General features: G+C 54.1%; 8 protein-coding genes across 8 annotated transcripts; 7 read left to right on the top strand and 1 right to left on the bottom strand.

Annotated features, from left to right (window-relative positions):
• Positions 1 to 609: 609 nt before the first annotated feature.
• Positions 610 to 1,584, top strand: QC764_303990 (uncharacterized protein; the record flags this gene model as incomplete). Its single annotated transcript, XM_062945517.1, has 1 exon — positions 610 to 1,584. One exon carries the CDS (start codon positions 610 to 612, stop codon positions 1,582 to 1,584), a length of 975 nt encoding a protein of 324 aa, XP_062801504.1.
• A 277-nt stretch (positions 1,585 to 1,861) lies between these two features.
• Positions 1,862 to 2,494, bottom strand: spc24 (putative kinetochore protein spc24; the record flags this gene model as incomplete). The annotated part of the gene is made up of 1 exon (XM_062945516.1): positions 1,862 to 2,494. One exon carries the CDS (start codon positions 2,492 to 2,494, stop codon positions 1,862 to 1,864), a length of 633 nt encoding a protein of 210 aa, XP_062801503.1.
• Positions 2,495 to 2,897: 403 nt separating this feature from the next.
• Positions 2,898 to 3,746, top strand: FIS1 (Mitochondrial fission 1 protein; the record flags this gene model as incomplete). The annotated part of the gene is made up of 4 exons (XM_062945515.1): positions 2,898 to 3,113; positions 3,189 to 3,207; positions 3,266 to 3,359; positions 3,414 to 3,746. The coding sequence occupies exons 1-4, from the start codon at positions 3,098 to 3,100 to the stop codon at positions 3,744 to 3,746; spliced, it is 462 nt and encodes a 153-aa protein (XP_062801502.1). The 5' UTR covers positions 2,898 to 3,097.
• A 1,474-nt stretch (positions 3,747 to 5,220) lies between these two features.
• QC764_303960 (uncharacterized protein) lies at positions 5,221 to 7,768 on the top strand (the record flags this gene model as incomplete). The annotated part of the gene is made up of 3 exons (XM_062945514.1): positions 5,221 to 5,382; positions 5,441 to 5,883; positions 5,998 to 7,768. The coding sequence occupies 3 exons, from the start codon at positions 5,221 to 5,223 to the stop codon at positions 7,130 to 7,132; spliced, it is 1,740 nt and encodes a 579-aa protein (XP_062801501.1). The 3' UTR covers positions 7,133 to 7,768.
• An 886-nt stretch (positions 7,769 to 8,654) lies between these two features.
• QC764_303950 (uncharacterized protein) lies at positions 8,655 to 9,979 on the top strand (the record flags this gene model as incomplete). The annotated part of the gene is made up of 3 exons (XM_062945513.1): positions 8,655 to 8,757; positions 8,815 to 9,131; positions 9,167 to 9,979. 3 exons carry the CDS (start codon positions 8,655 to 8,657, stop codon positions 9,977 to 9,979), a joined length of 1,233 nt encoding a protein of 410 aa, XP_062801500.1.
• Positions 9,980 to 10,273: 294 nt separating this feature from the next.
• Positions 10,274 to 12,815, top strand: QC764_303940 (uncharacterized protein). The gene is made up of 4 exons (XM_062945512.1): positions 10,274 to 11,267; positions 11,435 to 12,086; positions 12,144 to 12,520; positions 12,577 to 12,815. The coding sequence occupies exons 1-4, from the start codon at positions 10,782 to 10,784 to the stop codon at positions 12,646 to 12,648; spliced, it is 1,587 nt and encodes a 528-aa protein (XP_062801499.1). The 5' UTR covers positions 10,274 to 10,781; the 3' UTR covers positions 12,649 to 12,815.
• A 521-nt stretch (positions 12,816 to 13,336) lies between these two features.
• On the top strand, positions 13,337 to 16,782 carry HRQ1 (ATP-dependent 3'-5' DNA helicase; the record flags this gene model as incomplete). The annotated part of the gene is made up of 2 exons (XM_062945511.1): positions 13,337 to 16,505; positions 16,583 to 16,782. 2 exons carry the CDS (start codon positions 13,337 to 13,339, stop codon positions 16,780 to 16,782), a joined length of 3,369 nt encoding a protein of 1,122 aa, XP_062801498.1.
• A 651-nt stretch (positions 16,783 to 17,433) lies between these two features.
• QC764_303920 (uncharacterized protein) lies at positions 17,434 to 18,718 on the top strand (the record flags this gene model as incomplete). Its single annotated transcript, XM_062945510.1, has 2 exons — positions 17,434 to 18,492; positions 18,689 to 18,718. Exons 1-2 carry the CDS (start codon positions 17,740 to 17,742, stop codon positions 18,716 to 18,718), a joined length of 783 nt encoding a protein of 260 aa, XP_062801497.1. The 5' UTR covers positions 17,434 to 17,739.
• Positions 18,719 to 20,088: the final 1,370 nt, after the last annotated feature.

The raw sequence follows: 20,088 nt of genomic DNA, 5'->3' as shown, positions 1-20,088 counted from the left end.
CTTACCGACATCTTTGATATACCTTCCTAGACAAGCCCCTCGACTGTCAAGAGATAGCCAAACCTAATCGTGATGCTAATAATATCGAAACAGGGCCCAACGCTTTAGACTGGAAGATCTCTCCCCAAACTCTTTCTCCCTCGGCACGTTCCGCTGATGATTTTCTTCAAAGCGTCCGAGTTTTGCAAGTGGAACACATACGATGCCAAGACGGACCCGCCAAACCCCTGTCTTCCCGTGAGCTGCGCCAGGGATTCCTGGCACTACTGGGAATGCCCCTCCAAGCTTCCCACGGCTTGGCCTTCACATGCCCGGAGACGGGAGACAGCGTCTGAGCTGCTTCACAGCGGAGGTCAAGGGACAACTTAAGCCGTCGGTCGCCGTCCGGCCGTATTATTCTTTGTCTGCCCTTATCTAGCACCTGCATTCGACTTTTTTCCCCCTAACCTTAACAAGTTGCGTGTTTGGAGCGAGATAACATGCCGCTCCCCTATCGCGCCATGCATCGCCCATAATAACCAATTGTCGGCCCTCCTTCTCTCGTCCAGCTCGAGTTCTGGAGTTTCTCTCGTTTCATTCCAAGCCCATAGGAGTCATCAATTGAACAAGATGGCTCTCATCAACCCCGTACATGGCCTTGTGGTCCCCTTCCTATTCATGTTCACCCTCCCACTGGCCATATTCGCAGGCGTGACCTCCGCCCTCGCCTTTTCAGTATTGATGTTCAGGGCGGCCATCGTCTACCTCGATATCGCCCTCGCTTTCGTGCCACAGTACTTCCTGCGCGGCAAGAGCAAGTCCTCCTTCTTATCCTCGGCAGACAGTCAACGCCGCTATTCCCGCGGTGACGGCTGGAGGACGCCGGCATCACCACTTTCCAGCGCCCGTTCCAGCTCTTCCAGCCACAGCCCCCCTTCTCCCTTCCCTCAAACAACCGGTCACCCCAACTCAGGGTACATCTCCCCCCGCCGAAAATCCAGCTACGGTTTCAGGAAACACTCCAGGCGCTCCTCCAGCCAGGTATCTATTTCCTCACCGGGGACGATCACTCCCATCCATGAAAACCAAGTTCTCAACGACATCACCACCATCACCCCAGCCACCTTTGGCGACGCAAGCCTCCCCCCGGCTACCTTTGCCGACGCAGTCCTCACCCCATCTGTCGGCTTGGACCGTGACTATGAAGGCATTGGCGGGTGGAGGCTCGACAACAACGGCAGCGACTCGGACTGGACCAGCATCAACTCTCGCCTTGAACTCGCACGTGAAGGACGAGCTCCCTTCACCCGCGGCCATTCCCGTTCACATAGTGCAGGGCCGATGCCTAGCCCTAGCGGGTCCTATCTTACCCCGAGAAGCGGATCGAGGAGGGGGACGATAATGAACGATATCAACCATGACTGGCTCGCTTCAACAGGTGGGTTTGAGGCAAGGACTGCGGGGCCGACGCCGAATGCTTCGACGGTGAGGCTGAACCAGACGTTTCCAATCCCCCCACCGGCGTTCACGACGCTGGAGATGGAGTCGAGGATTAGCCATGACTTGCTGAGTCCGAGGTCGGTGAGAAAGACTCCGGCTGCCTGAGCGAGAAAAGGTGTACTGTAGATATTCTGTGTACAAACTTGAGCGTTTCCGGCGTATTTGGGTATGATCCTGGGCAATCATAGCGAGGAATTAGAACAAGGCAGAGGAATCCGAGGGTAAATGACGATAATGAAAAGCGGCATCTCTGCTCGAATTGATTGAACAGTAATTGTACAATCTTTCCTTCCTCTTTTGAGACGAAATCGTGTACATGCCATGCCCGTGGTATCAAACTCCAAACGCCTTTTCCTTTTCCACGTATTCCAACAACATCCCATCAAAGATTCTGCCAAAAGTAATTCGCATAGAAAAACCTCGAAAACCCCCCATCAATCTTGACAACATGAACGTCCCCCCTCTTATCATTCCTCAACACGACCCTGTTAAACTCTCCCCCTCCATCCTTCTTCCCACTCCCATCATCACTCTTCTCCAACTCCATCCCCAAACTCCTATACACCTTTAGCCTCAGCAGCACCTCATCCTCCACCCCGCCGTCCCCACCTCTTACTCCTTCAACCCCATCCCCGCCATCAACACCCTGCATCTCCAGCTCTTGGAGCCTGGCGTTCAACTCGTCCAGCTGGCCCTGCAGCCGCTCCGTTTCCATTTCGAGGTCTGAAGCCGACTTTGCGATGCGGAACTTTTGGGTGTCGAGGCGGGAGATCTCGGAGGCGTGGGCGGCGGAGGAGTGGGTGGAGGTTAGCTCGCGGTGTTGGTTGGAGAGGGTGGAGAGCTGGCGGGAGAGTTTTTTGAGGGAGGATTCGGCTTCGCGGATGCGGAGGTCGCGGGCTTGGGCGAGGGTAGAGAGGGATTCGGAGATGCGGGAGATGGCGAGGCGGTCGGGGGCGGTGTTGAAGTTTGTGATTGTGTGGCGGATTAGGAGGGAGGGGTCTTCTTCTAGGAGCATTTTGGGCTGCTTTTTGAAGGGGGCAGTGGAGGGGGGTGATGTAGGGTTGGATTGAACAGGAGTGGTGGTGTTTGTTGAGTATTATGGCTAGATGAGATTTGAGGGTTTGTGCTGCTTGTATGATGTTTTTTTGAGTGTTGTGACTGTAGTTGCGATTGCACTTGCGTGCGTGGTTGCAGGCGATGGTCGTGTGTGTGGGTTGGTTGATGTGTAAAAAAGGGATTGAATTTAATGCGCTGTCGCGTCGCAAAGCTGCCGCTGGAAAGCAATTGTTGTTCTAACGTCTTGGCATCACCACAGTGACAGGGTACTAAAACGTGGGGTTGCTCTTATCAGCTTATCGTGCCTCCGTTGTCCTACTAACGGCAAGCGGCAAGGTGCTTCGTCATCGATCACTTGGGCACCCGTGTGGGCACACACCAAGGAAAGGGCCCGAGCTTCAGCCGCCGCCTGCAGCCAAAGCGCAGAACAGAGCAGAACAAGAACAAGGCTTTTTGAAAGGTAGAAACCGGCCGCATTCAACAACCTTCTTCTTCATCCTGTCCGACCCTGCCAGAAACAGACTGACTCGGAAGCTATTCTTTGGGGAGAGTTTTGCCCACCATGACACAATTACCATGTAGGTTTTCTTATGGGCCGAGAGTGACCTGACACCGCAGTGGATAGCTGAGGTAGCTAACAGCCATGCTTCCAGATGCTATCGATGCCGAAACGTAAGCTTGTACGAGAACATGAAGTGCTTGAAAACAGGTATTGACTATAGGAAAACAGCCCTCTGAGCCCATCAGAGCTCGGAGTGCTCAGGGCACAGTATGAGAAGGAGGGCGAGATGGTGGGAGTGCAAACGAAGTTCAACTATGCCTGGGTGCGCTTCTCGACTCAACGAGAAAACTAAATAGTGTTCTAATACAGTAAACAGGGCCTTGTCAAGTCGAACGTACGCTCTGAGCAACACCTCGGCGTGATGCTCCTCTCAGAAATCTTCCGAACGTCCCCAGAACGGCGTCGCGAGTGCCTCTACTATCTCGCTCTCGGAAACTACAAGCTCGGCAACTACGGCGAGGCGCGAAGATACAACGACCTCCTTATCGAAAAGGAACCTGCCAACCTTCAAGCTTCGAATTTGCGCACGTTGATCGACGACAAGGTGGCCAAGGAAGGGCTGATGGGCGTGGCCATCGTGAGCGGGGTGGCAGTTGCCGCGGGTATTATTGGAGGTGTGCTGCTCAGAAACCTGGGGAGGAAGAGATAACCTATGACTATGACTTTGAAACGATAACGACAGCAAGGGCGGAGACACACCTGTATTTGTATTCTTGAGACGACGAGTTTGTGTAATTTGGGATACGGGTTTACCTGGGGTTCTCTGATAGGTACTACCGGGTAATGAGCGTGACAAAGCGATGCCACTGTTCAAATGGGAGCCTTTGATTCTTTCTGCCTGAGGTGTGGCTGGGGTTGAGCCTGGGGTTGGGGGCAGCATATGTGCAAAATAGGGGATGGCTGAAACTGTGTTTGCCGAAGACCCGATATTTTCAATGCTTCAAAGAGGACGAGTTGGGCATATTAAAGTGACGATCTGGCTGCAGGAACAACCTAGAGAGAGAGACATCGGAACACGCTGGGTTTCGGCACTTCCCAGTTAGCCTTACTTACCCCTCAGTTACTTTGCAGCACATCAAGGTAGAATAGTTACTGTACAGTGGGTTTGGCAGTACTCAGAGTAGCAATAGAGCGATTCGCTGAGACAGATTATTCCCCTCGTTTTGCGCCAGCCATTGGGCATATCAGACCTGTCGCTGGGATGAAATGCAATGTATGTCACCTTGAAGTAGGTAGCCCCTCTGAACAGCAAGCATCGGGCTCCAGTTATCGATATGAGAAAATACCCTTATAACTTGGAACCTGTGGCTCTTGTCTTTTCATCAATCTTCTAGCCTTTTCATCTTACGTCGCCCCTTGCCACGACCTGACTGTTCATAATCAGTGGCAATCAGGACAAGTTGCTGCTGCCCAAGCTACCTACCTATTTCAAGTCGGTTTGCGCTAAGGGTGATATGGGGTCATTTGATACCCGTTGGTACCTGGAAGAGCTTCTCAGTCATCATCATACATAATCGAGCTGATTACGACCTGGAACCTATTTTAGACCCCTGTCTACCCTACTACCCACCTCGACCTTTACACCTACAATCGCTCTACCTCCACTTTTAACATCAACGACATCAGAAGAGCAAGGAGATCGAAACCTAAAAGCTCCAAAAAGGCCCCTATAAACCACACACAAAGCAGTCTTGCAGCAACAAGGGCGACTCGGTGATTCCATCGGCCGACCGAGCGCCCAGGAAGCAAGCTAATCGGGGAGCTGACGGCAGTTGCATCATTGCTTGAGCTTCCATTTCCTTCCGCCGTTGACGCCCCACTTCCCGGGTCCCCCATACCTAACATCAAGGTTCTCGCCTTCGCCGGTTGTCTTTCTGCTTCCGCAGAGGAGCGACCGTTTACAAGGAACGCGGTCGCCTTTTTATTTGCCCTTTTAACAAACTTCCCGAGACAGCACAGCAGCCGACAAGCTGGCTTCCCGACGTCCTCCTCCTCCGCCACCTCGTCGCATAACCGCGGGCGAGATCATCAGAGGGCTCACTGACGTTGTCGCTGCTCTACAACGAACCCAGCACCAGTTGCAGTCGCAGTCACGCCCCCCCCCGCCGTTTCAACGGCCAGCCATGGCGTCATTCGGGATGGGACCGCCCCGACGCCACCTGGATGCCAACGCCGGCAGAGAGGTGGTGTATTGTCATTCCTGCGCGCACGAGTGGTATAGTGACGAGCAGCCGCCGAGACTGGAGCCCGAGTGCCCGAGATGTCATAGTGAGATTGTAGAGATTGTGAGTCGCCCTGATAGTGGTTTTGTTCGATCGATCGAAGCTGACATTTTTGACATAGGTCGAGCCAGGAGAGAGCGACCCTCGTATCGAAGCTGGTGGCCTCGGCCTCGGTGGTGGTGGCTCCGGCTCTTATTTTCGCCGCAATGCTGCTGGCGAGGACTCGGACCCCGAAGAAGACGATATAGAGAATCATCTCCCCGGCGGCCCTGCTAGAAGCCCGTTCGGACGAGGTTTGTTCCCGCCGTCACCTGGTGCGCCAGATGGGGATAACAATCGACCTGGCGATGAGGTGTTTAACCGTTTCTTCGAGCTTATTATGCACGATCTGGGCGGCGGTAGACACGTTCGCGAGAGCCAGGGTGCTAACAACAATCCTGGCGCCGGCGCCGCCCCATCACCACCACAGCCGGGAAGACACGTTCACTCGGCGACATTTACATTTGTCTCGGGACCAGGAGTGAGGCCAGACCAGCCGCCTCCCATTCTACCTCTCTTTGGACCGTATGCTAGATCCCACCCTCGCCATCCCTATCATCGTCATCATTATTCTAGACCACATCGCACCGTGACGTTTGTAACAGGGGGCAATGTTGCTGACGGTGATCCACTCAACAGGATGTTGGCTCACGTTATGGGCGTTCCTGATGTGGGCGGCCCTCAGGAGCAAGGTCAGCCCGGAAATAGAGCAGCTGGGCCCCCTCCTATGGGTGGTGGTGTGTTTGGGCTGCAGCAGTTGCTTTCGACTATTATGAACCCAGCCGCAGCGGTTCATGGCGATGCTGTGTTCACCCAGGAAGCGCTCGATAGAATCATCACACAGCTCATGGAGAATTCTCCTCAGACGAACGCTGCCCCGCCGGCTTCCGAGACTGCGATTGCGAGCTTGGAGAGGAAGAAAGTCGATGCCGAGCTGCTTGGGCCGGAGGGCAAAGCTGAGTGCACGATTTGCATCGATGAATTCAAGATGGGTGACGAGGTGACGGTGTTGCCGTGTAGCCACTGGTACCACGGCGAGTGTGTCGTCCTCTGGCTCAAAGAGCACAATACCTGCCCCATCTGCCGAAAGCCGATTGAGAACCGAGAAGAGAACAACGCTGGTGACAACAGCAGCAGCGGTCAGCGGTCACCTGGTGCCGATCAGGCGGCTTCTTCGTCATCACATGCGCAACAGCCTCGGCAATCTTCGAACGAGGGCGCGCGAGTGTTTGCGACCTTTTCTCCACGAGCCACTGCTCCCAGACCAGAGGAAGAAGGAGCGTCGGGTTCTTCGACTGGCTATCAAATTCCGACGTTGTTTAGCAGCTACACTTCGCGGGTTAGGACGCCGCAGGAGAACCAGGAACGACTTGAACGTATGGCTGGAGGTGGTGGTGGTCAGCGCCGTAGCTCGGCTTCTCCGCCCGGGGCCTGGCCTGAGGATGATACTGCCGAGCCTAGGTCATCTAGGCAGAGGAGTCCGTCGAGGCCGAGGGATGAGAACTGGGGTGGGAATAACAGCGGGAGCGGCACTCCGGGGGAGAGTAACAGACGGAGTTACTTTTCAAGCTTTACGTCTGCTGGACGGGATCAACAGCAGCAGCAGCAGCAGAGGGAGGGGTCGTCGTCTTCGAACAACAATAACAACGGTGGCAATAGTGGGAGTAGTGGTGGTGGTGGTGGTGGTGGTATTGCTTCATGGATTAGAGATCACTGGACTAGGGACCGAGGCAATGGGAATGGGAATGGGAATGGGAATGGGGGACGACGGTGAGGGGGGAGAGGGAGGGGGTGTGTTGAGTAATGTTTATGGCGACTATGACTTTTAAATCGTGCGGTTGGGTCAAGGTGGAGAGAGACGAGCTCTCGCTCAAGGATTTATTCTGCAACAGGAGGAACAGCAACAACAACTTTTACTACATGCTTCTTGTCTTTGGGTTTTGGGGTGGGGGGGTATTTATGGTTAATGATTGGTTAGGGTCGGTCTGTCGGTCGGCGCAGGGAGTTTGGGATTTTCTTTTGTCGGACTACTTACTACTAAGGGACTTGAAGGTTCATTGATGGGAAAGGGAGACAGAGGGTGTGATGAGATCATGGCATGCAAACTTTGTACTTGTACCTCTTTTGCTAAGGGTTGGGGATTCACATCCATTGCGAACTTTCAACGGGGCATTGTGGGACAGCACATCATGGCATATCATCATATCACCTGTTAGACTTCTAGCTGCACATGCAATTGGAGATTGGCATGGAGATATGGGAATGGGGCAAGCAGGCGAGGAGGGTTTTTTGGGGCGTTGGCAGTCAGGGATATAGGGTATATATGTAGAAGTTTGTAGGTGGTGGTGAATGAAGAGTGCAAACCGATTGATACTGCGTAGATTGTGGTCGCCTGACAAGTACTAGTCGGACTGTAGATGTGGAAGGTGCAGGTTAACTCTTATTGTGAAAAGGAAGATAGACCGGTAAACGACTTATAGTTGAAGAAGTAGCAGACGAGGCTGTAGCTTATCGTGATATCACCACGGTAGGTAGGTAGGTGGGAAATGAGGGGTTGGGTTCTTTTGGAGGGGGGAGGCCTCGTAAGCTCTTTTGATCTATACCGTGCAAGTTGGTGCGGTAGGGGTTTTGATTGGGTGTGGGAAAGTTGGTGGTGGGGGAGGGAGGGGGGGGCGGTTGTCGTTTTGTCCTGAATGGGATAGCAGGGAGTTTGCAACATGGTCTTTGCGATGTATTCAAGAATTGGGATGTTTCCCTTTTTCTGGAGCTGTCTTTTGTTTTTTGGGAGCTATTGTTTTGTAATTTCTCGTGGTGGCGTGTTGTTGAGGACACGGTTTTTCGAAACCTTTGACTCGAGAAGCTGAAGTGAATCGACGGATGTTTGGGAGAACAGGTTTTGGTTTGGTTCCATCTGTCCTCGGACTTGGACTGTACACTGCCGACCAACCGCATTTCGAAGTGTTGCTGAGCTGCCTTTTTTGAAGGTTGGGACGGAGAGAGAGAAAGAGAGAGAGAGAGAGAGAGAGAGATAGAGGGAAAAGTGGTTGCCTGATAACCTACCTAACTGCCTTGCCATTCTCCTCCCGCTCCGACGGCCGACCGGACCCCGCGTGTTGTTCACGTTCAGCCGCCGCCAGGTTTTTGACTCTGCTGGCGGTTACGTGGACTTTTTGTGCTTGTTTTGGATACCCTCCTCTCTCTGTCTCGGCGCCTTCCACCCGTCGATACCTACCTACCTACCTACCTCTAGGTAACCAGTCACGATAATTAGTTCGCAAAACGGGCCGAGGTAGACAATGCGCCCCCGTCACCTCCTCCTGCTCGCGGCGTCGTCCGGGTTGGCGATATGTGCGCCCAATCCTATGCCTGTGCCTGTGCCTGTCCCAGAGGCAGAGCCTAGTATGTCCACCTACCTATCTGTTGTTCTGGTGGGGGCGTTGTGCTAATGGGAAGTAGATGTCGAAAGCAACGGGAACCAGATAACGCTTTCGTCCGAGGAGTATTATTCTTCCGGATCGGGGGCAGAGAGAGATTTCGCCTCCTCTGCTACCTCCTCTGCCACCTCCAGCAGCAGTTTCAGCGTCAAGGCGACAACCTCAAAAGACGACGGCAAACGACTAAAGTATCTCGACAGGGATGCTCTCGACAAGGAGTATGACGCTCTTGAGCGACTGCAGGTGCAATTAAAGGAACTGGAGGAAACGGTTAAACAACGGGAGGGGTGGTTCAAGAGTGTGGTTTGTGAGGAGGAGGACGGGGCAAAGGCGGAGTGTGTCAGTCCTGTTTGTGCTTTTGGGAAGGTTTTTAGTGGTGTTGCTGGGGGCTGAGGAAACGCTCGGGGAAATGCTGGGAGGGGATGGGGAGGGAGGGTTTCCTCTGCCGCCTTGGAGGGGGGGGAGGGGGGAAAGGGAGGGAATATATCGTCCCCGGGTGGATAAAGGTTTTGAATTCGGGGGTGCTGGAGGTGTTGGTTATTGTTTTTGGGGTAGGGTTGGGGATGTTAAGTTGGGGGTTGATGAGGGATGGGAAGGGGGCAGGGGATGGGGAGAGGTTGGGTGGACGACGACGGGGGTGCTGTGGGTGGAGGTGGAGGGGAGGGGAGGAGAATGTTGAGGAGAGGGAAAAGTTGGCCGGGTTTGGGGAGCATGCGGATGGGGAGAGTAATGAGGAGGCTGTTCCTCCGTGGGAAGAGACGAGGTTTGAGATTGGGAGTGATAGTGGGAGCGAGGATGGTGCGACTGGAACCACTGTGTATGATATCCCGCGACCGCACTATCAACAACAGGAGGAGGCCGAAAGGAGGGTGCAGGCTTGGGTTCCGGAGCCTGGGTACGAAAGCGAGAGCGAAGGCATGGTTGCAGATGGGATCTACACTGTCCCGAGGCCCACTGCTGGTCAGGAAGACAGGGAACGGCAGCTAAGAGATCAAGATCTCGCTGCTAGGCAGAGATATGCTCCTAGTTTAAGTGAGAGTGACACTCTTGCAGGGACCCGGAGTCCGTCAGAGGTTGACAGCCTGGAGGGTGTGAGTATGTCGCAAGAGTTGGCCGCCTTTAGGGATGCCTTTGGGTTGGTGGAGGATCTTGTTGCCAGCGTTGAGCAAAGGCGGCGGCAGATATGATTGACCAAGACAGAAGCTGGGTTCCTTTATATATATGGCGTTTTCTTGGATGAAGGGACGGAACTAATACCAAGCAGCGGATAGGGACATGTTTCATGATAGGGTATATATATACTGCGTAATGAGTTGATTGTATTGTAGTGAGGCAGACCGCATTAATATGATATTTACCTTTTTCCTCATTGGGACAACTCACAAAGAAAGAGGATGATGATACAGGGCCATGCGTCCCAAGTAATGAAATGGCGAACATGCGTCCGGTGGTGATTGGCTGTGTTTTGTCACTGTCATTGGCACCCAAACCCCACTGGCGAGCACTGTTGGATGAGCCAAACGGTACCTGGGTACATGAGGGGCTGCTCATTTTAGCGGGTGGGTTCCTCTGAACCAATCGCCCCAACGCCTGGCTCCAGAGGGTGCGACATGCTCCCGAGACCCCCCCTCGCTCCCAAGACCCAAGCGCAACAACAGGCATTAACGTGTGCTACAACTCCGCAATATCCAGTCCAGACCTAAATCAAAATTCCGATATTGCCTTTTTCCATAGCACCTTTTTCTCTCGTCACTTACGACATTTGTCTACTGTCTGTTCTACCAGGTACCACTAGTGCGCGCCATCTTACCGACAGAATTACCTACCCATAAGGTATCCTGCAGTGTCTTGGAACATTATCTCTCAGCCGAGCGGCCGACTTTTGAAAAAGTCCACCTACTACCTGTACCTCTCCCGATTTCCCACCGCTTCCGAGCACCCCGAGATAGTAGACCGAAACGATACAACTGCCAACGGCCCACTGACATCATGGCCGACGACCCGCACAACACGAGCGACATCTCGGACCAAGTCGAGGCGGGCGCTGCTAAGGAAGATGCCGAGACCACGGCGACGAGAAGAGAGCTGAAGCAGACGTCCATTTCTGAAAAGGCGGGGCAGCTATCGACCTCTCAAGACGACAAGAGCGCCTCTGACGATGATGATGCGCCCAAAGATAAGACGACTACTGCCGGCGCTCGCAAGGTCACGCCGCCAGTGGCCCTTGGTGTCCCAAGCGACGAAACACTGGCCGAGCAGATCTCGTCCCCCAAGAAGAAGCGAGCGCATGCCGAGTTGGACGAGAACAAGGATGTGGCCGAGGCTCCTTTGGAAGGGGAAGGGTCTGCCGCGACCGACAGCAAGAACAACACAGCTGTGACGCTCAACCGTACAAACCGATCCGAGCCCGAGAAGAAGAGACCACGGGATCGCCAGGCCAGCGCGTCTGCTGTCAAGAGCGGACAGGAAGAAGTGGTAGGTTTTTTTTTTATTTTTTTTATTTCTTGTTTCTCGTTTTCTCCCCCCCTGGGGCTGTCTCTCCGAGGTCCGATGTCACTCACAATCGGCACCCCCTTTTACCCCTCCATTCGACTCAATCTATGGCAACACCCGATGGTAACACAAGATTTGTTTTGATCTAGGAGCCGTTGTCGGCAAGTGCCTCCCCACGATCGAGCATGGAGGAGCTGGCTAAGAGCCGACCTGCCAACACTGCTACCGTGCGTTCACCGATCGATAAGCCGCAAACTACCTCGACGTCTGCTTTTGCCTCGTCAGGATTTGCCAAGCTGGGAGCCTCGTCTGCTTCGCCGTTTGCGGCTGCGTCAGGAGCCTCGCCATTTGCGTCTGCTGGTGCTGGGAAGCCGAGTGTGTTTGGATCGGCTGGGACGGCTGCGTCTTTCGGGAGCGTTCTTGGTGGATCTACACCCGCTGCTCCGGCCAAATTGAACTTTAGCTCGACCTCGACGGCGTCACCTTTTGCGTCGGCGCTTAACGGACAGACTGGCGGGGGGTCGGTGTTCAAGTCGAGTCCTTTTGGAAGTGCCTTTGGTGGTGCTAGCGCTTTGTCTGGTGGTGGTGCTCGGTTGACCAACTTTGGCAAGCCTGGTGAGGCCCTTAAGAGTGGCAAGCCGGCCAAGCCTTTTGGTGCGCCAGAAAGTGACGCGGAGGAGAGCGAGAAGGACGAGGACGGCGATGAGGAGAATGGGGAGGGTGCTGGGGCTGATGGCGAGGAGGAGAACAAGGATGATGAGAAGGAAGAGAGTGAGAGGAAGAGGTTGAAGCTACATAAGAGTGAGTCATTTTCACGGCCATTTATCATGAATTCTTCTGGTAACACTACCTACACAGTCGTGGTCGACGATGGCGAAAGCTCAGAGGTCACACTCTTCTCCCAACGCGCCAAGATGTATGTTATGGAAAAGGGAGTTGGGTGGAAAGAGAGAGGTGCCGGCATGCTCAAGGTCAATGTGCCAAGAGCGACGGTCGAGTTTGAAAACGACGGCTCCCCAGACGCGACCAGCTTTGACGCCTCAGTGTTGGAAGACAAAGACTACAGCGGACCTAAGAACGTACGCTTGATCATGCGCCAGGACCACACCCTGAGGGTCATTCTCAACACGATTGTGCTGCCAGCGATGCAGTTCAAGATTGAGAAGAAGCTCAAGGCGGCGACGGTGTTGTTCACGGCATTTGAGAATGGAGAGGCGCAGTTGGTACAGATGAAGGTTAGTTTTTGTTTGATGTTTATGATCAACCAGCTCATACTGACAATCTACTTCAGCTCAGTAACGCCAACGCGGATCTGTTCTCGGACCTGGTGGAAATGCTAAAGAAGGGCCTTGCAGACGTCTGAAAGGGTTTGAGATGTTCCTTTCAATCTAGGTTGTGTAATTTGATCTGAACAACCAGGCAGGCAGGCATGCGACTTTGCAAATGCAACGACAGCTTTGACGTATCTTTTTCCCCTTTTTTTTTCGTCCACGTTTTTTTATTTTATTCAGCGGCTCACGATTGGGCATTTTCAAGGGGGTTGTTTTACAATGAGGATGCATTTCTGGGGGTTCTTTGGCAAGGGGAAATAAGACGGCGGACTTTTGTTTGTTTAGGTTGTGTGTGATTGATACTTGGCGGATAATGCCGGGTTGGATTTGTGTCGAGTTCTCTCTCTATCGAATGGGAACTGGAAAGTCAGCGGCTTCCTGGGTTTGGTGGAAGGTGTTTGTTTATTGTTTTGTCAAGATGGTTGGAATGGGGTAAACTAGTTAGATGGGGTAGTGAATATATTTGTGGTGTCTTGTATTTGACTGGGATTGATTGCTATGGTGACGGTCTCTAGGGGGGTTTGGGAAGTCGATAATTAGTGGGGTTGCTAAGGGGAAAACAGCACGTGCTCTCCTGTCTCTTTCGCGCTTGGGGGGCCTATGTTAGTGACACACGCCTTTCGCCACTTGGGAGCGCGACGACGTTTCTTTGTTTGAGACATCTGAGATCTGAGAGGTTTGGGTTCAGTCTCACAACCAACATCAAATTGAAGTCGCATAATGCCATCAGGAGACGGGGATAACCCCCAGAGCAGCGGGGCTCTGAAAAGGAAACGAGGCCGGCCTCCAAAAGCTGTTGCTGAAGAAGCGACTCCATCACCATCACCATCACCATCATCATCACCACCACCAGGATCAGACCTTGATGACACCAAACCCCCACCACCACCACCATCATCATCACCATCACCACCATCAAAACGGAAACGCCACCTCAAATCAAAACGGTCATCGCCCCCAGAAGAGGCCGACAGACCCCTCCCCTCCTACTTCCAACACCTCGCCAAGCTTCACTCCGCCCTCAGCCTCGTGTCGACCTTCCTCTCCACCCACAGCCAGCACCTCCCCCCGACGTTGGCCAACCTGTCAAAGGCCCTGGCGGCAAAAGGGCTCGTCCCATCCGTGGAAGACATCGCCTCTTTGAAGGTGGTAACGCCTGGGAGCATCAGGTTTGAGTATGTAGATTACACTTCACTCTTGCTAGAGGCTCGGGGGTTTGAAAAGGAGGATCTGTTCCGGTCGTCGTCCGGGGTTGCGAGCTTACCTGGGGAGGATTTGGCAGAGGGGGATGAGCGTGGGGGGGAGGTGTTGGTTTTTGAATTTGTTGACGGGGGGTTGAAGGGACGGGGCAGGGCAAGGGAGGTTGGTGGGGGGGGGAGGGAGGTGGTTATGCCGCGGTATACGGCTAAGCAGTTGATGGGGGTCGTGGAAAGGCGGGGAGAGAAGTTTAAACGGGCGGTGCAGGAGTTTCTGAGGGGGTGTGAGGAGGGGGGGGTTGATCCTGTCCTGAGGGTGGAGGGGGAGAGGGTTTTGCCGGAGAGGAGTGCTGAACGGGAGAGGAAGAGGGAGACGACGTTGCCGGAAACGATACCGAAGGAACGGAAACCAATACCGGAGATTGTGGAGGAGTTGAAGGGGTTGGGGTGGTACACCGGGCAGATTGTGCCTGACGGCCACAGGGTTTTCGAGGCGCAGGAGGGGGTGTGTGGGGAGCTGGAGTTTTTGTTGAGTCAGGATTTGGTGAACGCGTTGTATAACGCGAGAGGGATCACGGGTTTCTACTCGCATCAGGCGGAGGCGATCAATGCGTTGAACGCGGGGTACGATGTTGTTGTTTCGACGTCGACGAGCTCGGGAAAGAGTTTGATATATCAGTTGCCGGTTCTGCATGCTCTAGAGAGGGACCCGTTGACGAGGGCGATGTATATTTTTCCTACCAAGGCTCTTGCGCAGGATCAGAGGAGGAGTTTGCAGGAGCTGATGGGGTACATGCCTACCCTTCAGGGGATGATGGTGGAGACGTTTGACGGGGACACGCCGTTTGAGATGAGGAATAGGATACGGGAGGAGGCGAGGGTTGTTTTTACGAATCCGGATATGCTGCACCTGACCATCTTGCCTCGGGAAGAGAAGTGGAGGAGCTTTTTGCAGAATCTGAGGTTTGTGGTTGTGGATGAGCTGCATGTGTACAATGGGCTGATGGGGAGTCATGTGGCGTATATTATGAGGAGGTTGAGGAGGATATGTGCTGCTTTGGGGAACAGGCATGAGCTGAGGTTTGTGAGCTGTTCGGCTACTGTGGCTAATCCGGGGGGGCATTTTGGGACGATATTTGGGATTGGGGAGGGCAAGGTTAGGGTGGTGGAGCAGGATGGGAGTCCGAGTGGGAGGAAGGAGTTTTTATGTTGGAATACGCCGTACAAGGACCCTGGGGATCCGGCGAGCGGGAGGGGGAATGCGGCGTTAGAGTGCGCAAAGTTGTTTTGCCAGATGATTTTGAGGGGGGTGAGGGTTATTGCCTTTTGTCGGGTGAGGGCGCAGTGTGAGGTGTTGATTGGGACGGTGAGGCAGGAGTTGGAACGGCTTGGGAGGGGGGAGGTTGCAAACCGGGTGATGGGGTATAGGGGTGGCTATACGGCTCAGGACAGGAGGAAGATTGAGAGTGAGATGTTTGAGGGGAAACTGCTTGGGATTGTAGCGACCACGGCATTGGAACTAGGAGTAGATATCGGTACCCTAGACTGCGTCATCACCTGGGGCTTCCCATACACAATATCTAACCTCCGACAGCAGAGCGGGCGAGCAGGCAGAAGAAACAAGGACTCCCTCTCCATCCTAGTGGGCGACAGCTTCGCAACAGACCAGCACTACATGAACAACCCAGATGAGCTCTTCACCAAACCCAACGCGGCCCTCCAAGTGGACCTGGACAACATGCTTGTCAAAGAAGGCCACATCCAATGCGCCGCCTACGAGCTCCCGATCCGTCCCGACGTCGACTCGGTCTACTTTGGTCCTGACCTCGCCGAAATATGCAGCACTCGCCTCCTACACGACCCCCTGACCAATTTCTACCACACCGCCGACCGCTTCCGCCCCCAGCCCTCCAAGTTCGTCTCCATCCGCGACACAGAAGAAGACCACTTTGCCATCGTGGACACAACCCACAACCGCAACATCGTCCTCGAAGAACTCGAAGCCTCCCGGGCGACCTTTACCTTGTATGACGGCGCCATCTTCCTCCATCAAGGCCTGACGTACCTAGTCCGGGACTTCAACCCCTCCACCAAAATCGCCCGCGTGGAGAGGGTAAAGGTCTCTTGGACAACCAAACAGAGGGACTACACCGACATCGACCCCATCGAGACCGAAGCCCTCAAGCCCCTCTCCCCCGCTGCTCAGGCGTTCTACGGCTCCATCCGCATCACTCAGACAGTGTTTGGCTTCTTCAAAGTCGACTCCAAGACGAACAAGATACTGGACGCTGTTGCGGTTGATAACCCGCCTGTGGTGAGGTTCACAAAGGGAATGTGGATCGATATCCCGCCCCTCGCTCTCTCCATCTTGACATCGCGACAGCTGCACGTTGCGGGAGCTATCCATGCTGCTCAGCACGTTTTGATGTCCCTGATACCGAACTTTGTCGTATCCCTTCCGGGCGACGTCCGTACCGAGTGCAAGAACCCGTTGAAGGAGCTCATCTCCAAGCGGGAGACCAAACGGAAGAGGCCGGCGAGACTGACGTTTTATGATGCCAAGGGTGGGGAGGGAGGGTCGGGGATCAATACAAAGGCTTTTGAACATGTCGAGATGTTGGTTCGGCAGGCGTTGCAGAGGGTGGAGAGGTGCGAGTGTACACGGGTGCAGGGGTGTCCGGAGTGTGTGGCTAGTGAGTATTGTAAGGAAGGGAACGAGGTTGTGAGCAAGGTTGGGTGTGGGGTTGTGCTGAAGTGTTTGTTGGGGGAGGAGGTAGATGTCGAAGGACTGCCGATGGGGCCGGAGGAGGGGTGGTGGCGGGGATTGAGACGGTGGTGAAGGCTGAGCCGGTGAGGCTTAAGAGGAGGGGGGAGCTCAACAAGGGGAGAGGGAGGTTGTGGTGGATGGGGGTAGTGGTGATGGTCGGGGTATGGCTTGTGAAGATGGCGGATGAGGTTGAGTGGAGGTGAGGTTGTTGGGGTGGTCACTAATATAAGACTAAGGATATCCGTAATGGAATTTAAATTCTAATAACACCGTAATCGAATACTATGCCCGTGATCGTTTCTCTCTCTCTCTCTCTCTCTCTCTCTCTCTCTCTCTCTCTCTCTCTCTCTCTCTCTCTCTCTCTCTCTCTCTCTCTCTCTCTCTCTCTCTCTCTCTCTCTCTCTTGCCTAACCTCTGAAGGGTGTATGGGGGCCAGTTCGGATTGAGCGTTGCGCCGCCACCCTAAGTTGGAGTTGTGGCCTCATGGGACCAGCTTCGATTCCTGGCGCGGGCAAACCATACACTCAATTGTTATTGTTATTATTATTATTATTATTGTTGTTGTTGTTGTTGTTGTTGTTGTTAGCAGCTTTCCAGAGATATAGAGGAGGCGATGGTAGGTAGGTACCACCCTCTAGTCAGGGCGGCTCCTGTTGCTCTCGCAGATGGTGAGCCTGTTTTCGAATCATTGACGGTTGTATTTTTGTTTACATGTTTGACCTTTCCTACCTGCTGACTTGAAATGGCCAGTTGTAGATATTTTTGACAGCAATTAGTAAACAGAGTGTCATTCTGCTTGCAAGAGGAGACATATCATGTACAATTGGACCCTTACATTCTTACCACAACTGTCCCGTGAACCCTGCGTCTGCACACCTACATAACTGTACATATGGCACAAGACGTCCCAGGAAAATAAAGTGTCTCGCGGCCGCCGGCGCGGCCCGCAGAGGAGATGGTGTTTGAGCTAAATGCACTCAACCCCGCACCGTTTGGTAGGCAGAGAGGTAGATTTGGATGACAGTAGTAAAAGACCTACCTCAATGCCCCGCACCACGATGAAGTCATACCTCTTTTGAGATCTCACCTTTCCTAGCTCACCTCCACCATAACAGTTCCCCGTCTCAACAGACACGATCGACATTCTTGCAAAGCAACGAATGTCCACCCCCTTCCTCGGCCGCCTATCAACAATATCAACCCATCTTTCAAGCAACCCTCACCTCGCCACTGGTAAAATGTCATCATCCGCCGGCCCCGCCCCCTGGCGCGAGCCCTTCTCCCACCACCTAACCCATTTGAGGCCCCCAATCTTCACCCTCGCAACCCTCCACCCAGTCCCCTCCCACACCTCCATCACTGTCCTCCCCCGCGCGCGCACCTGCGTCTTCCGCGGCTTCTGGGGTACCCTCCCCCCCAACGAGCGCAACCCCGCCGTTCTGAACCCGCCCCTCTTCAGGTCTGACCTCTTGACTTTCACCACTGACGCGCGCATGTCAAAGACCTCTGACATTCTTGACACCGCCGGGCCCGATTCGCAGACTGTGTCTGGCGGCCCAAGCGGTGGGGGGGGGCCAGTGGAGGCAGTGTTTTGGGTTGATGAGACAAAGACTCAGTGGAGGGTTAGAGGGAAGGCGTGGGTTCTAGGGCCGGGGATTGATGGGGAAGGGGAGGGGGAGAGGAAGGTTAGGGAGGTGGTGGGGGAGAGGATGAGGAGGGTCAAGGAATGGGAAGGGGACGATGATTGGAGCTGGGAGAGGGAGGTGGAGGGGCATTTTGGGAATTTGAGCCCGGTTATGAGGGGGAGTTTTAAGGGTCCGGAGCCGGGGGCGGAGGTGGATTATCATCAGGGGAAGAGGTTGGGGGAGAGGGTGGATGATTTGAGGGATGAAGAGGCGAGGGGGAATTTTAGGGTTGTGGTGGTTGTGCCGGAGGAGGTTGATAGGGTTGATTTGAGGGAGGAGGTGAGGCCGAGGAGGTGGTTGTATACTCATCGGGGGAAGGAGGGGGGGAGAGAAGGGGCGAAGTATGCTGGGGGGAAGGTGGAGGGGGAGTGGGAGGTTGTTGAGTTGTGGCCGTGAGGGGATATCTTACACGAGAGCTGGGAAGAGGGATGTGATGGAAGGAAAGGGGTTCTGAGAGTTTGTTGTGTGCGTATTTCCTGTTTTGCGGCACCTTACATGGCTTGGACGTCTGGAGATGCCTCTCGGCTCTTGATAGCATCAGCATCTGCGGCTCCAACCCACCAACAAGTCCAGATGCCACAACCCCGCGGCGCAAAGAATACGATCAAACCATTGACATGATACCTCGATCAACCTGATATAGAGTAACCTGTCCCATCTCGGCATGGAGTGTGATGTAGGTAGGTTGATCTAGAACTGCCGACGTTTTGTGGGGCCAACATTGGCCCCTCTTGTGGCGTTGGCAGAACCATCTCGATGCCGATATGTAGGAACTATTACACTAGTTCCCACAAGCCCTCTTGGGCGTTTCAAAAGCTGATAGTTTGAACAACGCGTTGCCCAATATTTCCTCTTGTGGCGCTCATGGTGTGTTGTGTGATGTGAGATAACAGTTTAGAAGTGTAAGAACTTGCGGAAGAGAAAGACACCGCCGCTATCTCTTGGCCTTGTTCTGCGGAAGGATGTGAGAGTGAGGCGGTTGCCCAATGCCTTATCGCCGCTGGACGGGTGAGAGTGGGAGGATTGCAGCATGCCGGCTCGGGCTTGATACTTGTGTATGTGGGAGAGCATAGACTGTCTAATTCCGCACCGATCATTCAATGCCGACGCCAGCCGTTTTCTGGTGTGAGAATGCCGTCGCCGGATGGGATACCCGTTTTTTTCTTGATGGTGAAATTTGGAAACTTAACCACCACGACCACCACCACACATGTCAGACACAGAGTTACACACACACATTGGGTATGCTTGTATCCCTGGCACCCTAGGTAAGGTACCTTCCCCACTTGGGACTTGTGGCCGCTTGGCTGCCAGCTGTTTCATGAAGATAACAGAGCTGCTGCGGGCAGGGTTGTGTGTGCGTGGTGGGTGTGTGGGGGATGGAGATGGCTTTTATTTTATTTTGGGTTGTGGTTGACATTGCTTGGCATACAGCAGCAGGCGAGAGGATGCGCATTGATCACACGGCTTTGGCGATATTGAACTTCTGCCTTGGGTATGTACAACAGTAAATGTGCGTATGATGAGTGCCCAACGTGAACTTCCGCCGTTGACGTGCTGTTGTTGACGCGCCGCTGAGGTCTGGTGTAGTGAAACAGGGTTGATGGCGTAAGGTTAGCCCAACGGTTGGCGGCCCGTGTCAGGGTCTCTCGGGGGGGGGGCCAGGAAGCGATCATGCTCTCGGTGGCTTGCGACCGGCAAACGGCGATCGGAGTTGGAGGTGGAGCTGGTGCAGCCAGCCGGCGAGCCGAAGAGGCCACGGGACTAACGGTGAACGGTGACTCCACTGTCTGTGTTGTTGACCGCTGCGATGTTGACAAGAGA

The sequence above is a fragment of the Podospora pseudoanserina genome, chromosome 3, assembly GCF_035222485.1.
Source record: "Podospora pseudoanserina strain CBS 124.78 chromosome 3, whole genome shotgun sequence".
NCBI lineage: Eukaryota > Fungi > Ascomycota > Sordariomycetes > Sordariales > Podosporaceae > Podospora > Podospora pseudoanserina.
This window is presented reverse-complemented; position numbering and strand designations above follow the sequence as displayed.